At 35.2% G+C, this 6,113-nt stretch overlaps 1 protein-coding gene across 3 annotated transcripts in view; it reads right to left on the reverse strand.

Moving 5' to 3' along the window:
* The window catches only part of LOC141451170 (unconventional myosin-IXb-like), a 32,197-nt gene extending 26,113 nt beyond the window's left edge, over positions 1 to 6,084 (reverse strand). For all 3 annotated transcript variants that reach the window (XM_074122359.1, XM_074122357.1, XM_074122358.1), the window contains exons 1-3: positions 5,102 to 6,084; positions 4,620 to 4,863; positions 2,753 to 3,028 (exon numbers count right to left, since the gene is read on the reverse strand). In XM_074122359.1, the coding sequence (XP_073978460.1) occupies positions 2,753 to 3,028; positions 4,620 to 4,863; positions 5,102 to 5,388 (807 nt within the window). In that variant the 5' untranslated portion in view covers positions 5,389 to 6,084. The remainder of the gene's footprint in view (positions 1 to 2,752; positions 3,029 to 4,619; positions 4,864 to 5,101) is intronic.
* Between the last annotated feature and the right edge of the window lie 29 nt (positions 6,085 to 6,113).

Here is a 6,113-nt window from a genome sequence, read left to right on the forward strand (position 1 = left end):
ATATCAAAATTCAAAAAAAGAGAATTCTTACTTATAAAAGCTTAAAAATGTAATTGGAAATTTTCTTAACAAATAAAAGGGAAAATGCTCGACATTTGAACTAAACTAGCAAAACATCAAACCTAAATCACCAGAAAATCATCTAACGACCACACACCCATACACAAAAGGAGAAAAAACTGAGAATAGACCAAGCATAAAAACCATGTGAGAGAAAACCAACAAACTAGCAAGAAAACATGCTAAGATGCAGATAGGTAATCTTCTTTCGCTTCTACTGTAGGGACTATCGAGGCTTCCCTTATAAAACTGGACCCATATCCTAGATCCATGGATTTCCTTCTAATTAAATTTGTCCACTTTCTCCATCCTGTACCTCTATTCTTTGGATAATTGAATTCCTTCTTCAACATTACTATCTATTTTACATTGTAAATCGTAAAATTCTGTGATTCAATCGTTGGTCTCAACTTACACGACAATATTCAGCAGATTGTGATTTTCAGCTTGAGAATATCCAAACATGGGAAGTCCAGTTTTCGGCATTATTAAAAAATTAAAATTAAACAGCTGATAGAGAGGTGTCTGTGAGTAGGGCGATACACTCTCGAGCGTTTTCTATTGTACAAACAGCTAGTGCTAACTAATGGAGATATAACAACGTACAGTACTTTTTTTTTTTTTTTTTTTAACGCCAAGCCGTTGGTGCTCAGTCCATTCGGCTTCTGGCAGCCCAATATAATTTAGTCATAATGGCTTTATTGTCATGAATATTTAGATTTGTGCTGTCGTTCGCGACGACATCTATCAAGGCGTGGCAGACCGGTAAGTGCTGACTATCCATTTCCTCCTCTTGCAGTCACTGGGTCACATAGGGCTGTCCACCACCCCAATCCTATGCAAATGTTTTTGGAGGTAGTCATGCCCTGTTGTCATACGAAAGCATGCCACAGCCTCCTTTCTTGCAGCTGTTACCGTACAGGACTCTCAAGCAGCGTCCGCCACCGCTTTCCTTCTGCTTGATGCTGTTGGGTCCTTTTTATTTCTTCATTATAAGAAGACCTAACTACTTTTTTAACAGCGGAGAAGGCGAGAGGTGTGTCAGGTTGCTGCATTTCGGCTCCTCTGCGGGCTAGCTCATCTGCTTGCTCGTTACCCTTTAGGCCGCAATGACTCGGCACCCACTGGAGCACGACACGAGTTCCCCGCTCGATCAGAACAGCTATGTGGCTTCTTGCTATCCCCACCTCCGAGTGGTCAGTGTGATGTCTACTGGAGATTGCCAGTATTGCAGCCTGGGAATCAATAAAGAGCACTATTTGGGGGTTATCCTTTTTGTCTTCTATTAATTTAGCCAGAGCCATGGAGATAGCTTTGACCTCTCCATCAAAATTAGAGCACATCCTACCCACTGGCTCAGCCAGCGTAAACTCTCGACAGAACACACCGGCCCCTGCGTTATGAGTCGCCGCTCGGGCGGAAAGTCTGTGTAGATATGTAGCCAGTCCCGAGCGGGGTATCGAGAATGTATTGTCTCCAGGGCCAACGCTCTCATTTCCTGCTCGGAAGTTTGATCCTTAACAACAACAACGTACAGTACAGCAACGAATGGCATTCTGAAGCTTGCTGAAGTGCGTCTGCTCTTTAAGTTAAGAGGTGAATTACTTGGTTTAAATGTTGTACCCTGGTATACAAAGGAGTCAAACAAGGAGGTATGTTTAATGTGCACCCATGTACGTGAAGACCTGTTTCATTTTCAGTGCACATGCCCAATGTACTCTGAGTTACAAAGCCAATACTTTGGGGTATCGGTCGCCGGAGACTGTTGTGGACTCACTTACAGGGGGTGCCCGTTTAGGAAAAAGCTATTAAAATTTATTAATAGGGCTTTAGTGCTCAGGTCAAAATATTAAGGGGAAAAAAAGAAGTATAGATAATCACTTAAATTCTTTATATTTTATATTCTTATATATTTATGTTCTTAATTTGTTTATAATGTAAATCACTTCAAACTCTGGCAGACGGCTTTATGCCATGTCCAATAAGTACAGTGTATCCTTATGTATGTATTTATATTTTTTCTAAATAAACGTATTATTATTATTAATTATTTTTCATTGCCCCATAACCTTAGTAAAAAAATTTCTTCTGAGGTGATTTGAATTTTAAATAAATCGGCATTAATTTCTTCTCGAATACTATAATCCCTTCTTTTTCCAAAAGTGCTACAAGATATTCATATTGCATAATTACATATACTCTCTTCTCATTTGCAGTCAGACAAAAGGCTATAATACTTTTGTCAACAGTGTGAGATTCTTCTCTTAACACAATTGCTTTTTAAACGTTATTGATAAGTCATTTCTTAAAATTATACTAGTTTCGGATCCTCTTAAAAAATCTAAAGGGAAGCACTCAAATCTAAGCTACAGCTTAGATTACATTCTTAAGTGTAAAAAATAAAATGTCAGCGATGATAAGGAATTAGAAATTCCAGAATAATGGTGGTGATTAGGCAAATAATAAAGAGTTCAAAAGAAGAAGAAGAACAATATGATGAAGAGTTTCGATAGGAAAGTGGACTAAATGATAACCTCTGAAATTCCGGCCTGAAGGAGTCCCTTCAGAAGTAACTAAAACTAATTTCGTCTACTTCAGGAGAAATTAATATAAAACTACAAAAGAATTGTTTAAATTAAAACATCAACACTAACTAGTTTTTAACGTTTACTTCAATATATTTTAGCCTTACCTCTAATACTGGTCCTGCACTGAGTATGGTCTGTTCTACACCACTTCCGTGACTTCCTTTTTGAGATAACGCTGTGAGATGATGCAACAAGAAGTTAGTACTCTCAGTTTTCCCACTGCCACTTTCACCACTAATAACTATGCACTGATTACGACGATTTCTTAACATGCAATGATAGGCTGAATCTGCTACGGCAAATATATGAGGAGGAAGTTCCGGGCCCATTCGACGATTCTGGTAGAGTTTGACGTATTTTGGATTGTATATGGGGTAAAACTGAAAACAAAACAAAAAAAATTATCAGTGACAAAAATTGTTCTAAATTTACTCCAAATATGGTAAGTAAAATAGAAAAAAAGGTTCCAATCTTAGTACATGCAAGAACATGAAATATGAAAACAATTCAAACAAAGAAGATAATGAATAAAAACATTCTTTTAAATTTCCTGAGCTATTTCACAGTAGTATCCGCGGACATAGCTAGGCATATCACTAGAATCAATCGAGTGCTCAATACACGCAAACTGATGGTATACATTTTCAAACTATTCTACCTGAATACCATTACAATATAGGTAGAGCCAATTTAGCTCGTAATCTCCGAACAAATTACTTACAGGGCCTAGATTTCCATAAATCCCTCTTCTGTAATTGGCCAAAGACCCTTCGAAACATTCTGTACGCCCGGATATTTAAAAGGCCTTCAGTTTCACGATTACAATCCAAGTGGCACTGGTTAACGTAAAACAATGAGGTTGGAACCCGTCTTATTAGCAGTATGAGAAACTTTTAAGGCACAAAACTGAATAGAAACCGAATCACCGAGTGGGAATCTTGTGCACAATCTATAGATCTAATAATAATCCCTTTCCTGAAGCATACATTTTTGTTATAATTGTGTCATTGATTCATTTTATGTTTGGTCCTTTTATAAATGAAATATTTAATCTAAATATTGTTTATTGTTTTTAAGGCGGGCAGACCCCCTGATTGTATTTAGTGACACTAATGTCTAGCTATTATTCTTGCCACTATTTCCTTACATATACATATATAAAGCGCAGGTGTTGCCTTGTAGAGACCTCATTCTATTTATTTGTTGACAATCCTAGGGTTGTTGGCAAAACACCCACTGCAAAGTTTTAACCCAATATATTAAACTTCGTCCCACTAAGAATTATTCGAATAGCATTATCGATTCAGAACGATATTGGACTACAAAGAGGATAACTGGTTGCCTTGTATTAGCTATGTTTCATAGATTTGGGTCACATTTAGGACATCAAATTAGTTTAATCAAATTAAATATAAATAACATTTTGTGAATGTGAATAATACATAATAAAGTGTGAATATCTAATTCCAAAAACAAATATCCATAAGATATAAAAACTCTTTTGTGGCAACCTAACCAATTATTTACATGAATTTATCGTCAACAAAATTAGATGAGAGTCAAAGAAAGAGGGAGAGATCTACTACGGTATCACTAAACCCAAGCAGTTGCATGCATATCTTTCTTTAAAAACTTATGTTGGAGGTTTCGATCAAGTTCTGGCAAAACCTGCGGGCCTCCTTTATGCGGGAATTTTCAACCTTATTCTCTTAATTTGTAACATTTTAATTTATTTATAGCTCATTTATACATATTACTTCCAATATTTTAGAAAAAGTATTTTATGTTTATTTATAAAGGGAGAAGGTGGATGATGAACAATAATAAATTTAAAAAAGTGCCAAGGATACAAAATGTTCAAAATACTATTAGATTAGGCTTCTTAATAGCCAATTAAAACTTGGAAACTCATTTTTAAAATGTTAAGACTGGAAATTAATTCATAGCTTTTATATCATATATGTTTTATACCTTAAATGGATTAACTGCTATTAGAATAGAGCCAACATATGTGTAAATGTGTCCAGCAATAAACCGCGCTCTGAGATTATCAAGAAGTGTGTGTTCATTTAGATCTGGAAGCTGACACAAATCGGGATATTCTCGGTCCGCTGGCTGATATAAAAATCGACAAAAGTAATCCTTTATAAGCTGAGGATCCATAGTGAATCCGTCAGCCCATACTGTGTCGTTCAACTTTTCACGCAGGTAAAACCTAAAAAAATTAAATTGGTTGAAATAATACAAATATATGTTACACACTCTAATTTCTTTTATGCACAAATTTTCATTACAATCAGCAAGTATATCTATTAAATAAAACATCAGAGTGCTTCTTGTTAACTAAAAACGTTATTACTAAAAAGAAATCAATTTATGTACTTTTGTTCCAAAATGTCATACTTTAAACAAAACGCTTTATGCTTGCAATGATACTATAAGAAGTAAATTACCTGTAATACTCTTCCTGTGGATTAGCTTTTGGCCAAAGCAACATCAGTGCCACAGGGCATTCTGCGGCTCCTAATCTTCTCTCTTTACATTCTCGTTCCAGTGTATCACCCACAACTTCCGCAAGTTCAAAACCACTTCCTGTAGTTAAAGAAAGTCTTTCTGCAATGCAACTAACAATTTCTTCTGCAGTTGTTTGCTTGCTAGCTTCTACTGAAAGTGCTTCATAGTGCTGAGAAAGTGCACCAACAAACACTTGTACAATGTATCTGTTGTTTTCTGGTTCCATTATGTTTTAACTTCTGTTCATTAAATATTTTATTTTGGCTAATTGTTTAATTATATGCAATTTAAAAGACGCAAACTCCTTCATAAACATGATACATTTATTTGAATATGTAGATCTAATCAAAATATCATCAAAGGTAGTCGTTAATAAGATTGTGTCTAAGAGACATTTATTCAGTGGGGGAACAAATGATTTCCGTTAACATTTACAAAAACATTTTAGAAATTAATCTTAATAAAAACCAGAGGAATAAATAGTACAATGTGTGTTCCGTTGATACATGCTATCTTACTGATTTAATATAAACGAAAACGCATATTGTTTATAACCTGAAATTACTACGCCCCTAAGTATCTAAATATTAATACCCAAATATAAAGAGATACTTTGAATTAGAGAAAATGTAAACAAACACAATGCTACATGCGTATTTTAATAATACTTCGAAACATCCTTTTGTAGATGACGCAGAACTTATGTTTTCAAGGGTCAGTATTCATGAAAAGAAATAAAGGAAAATATTGAGCTAAAATAAATGCTAAATTTCTGAATTCACCAAACTCTAAAAACTGTACTAATAAAATGTGAAACGCGCTGAATTTAATTAACTTCCACAGTTTCCATTGCACTCATTTACTCATTCACATCCCTATGACTTATCAACACAAATGCCTCCATGAATGATCCTTGCAGACCAATAACCTCACACATCAACATTCATTAAA

This window comes from Rhodnius prolixus, unplaced genomic scaffold (assembly GCF_049639745.1).
Source record: "Rhodnius prolixus isolate KJV_2025 unplaced genomic scaffold, Rpr scaffold_8, whole genome shotgun sequence".
In the NCBI taxonomy this organism is placed as follows: Eukaryota; Metazoa; Arthropoda; class Insecta; order Hemiptera; family Reduviidae; genus Rhodnius; species Rhodnius prolixus.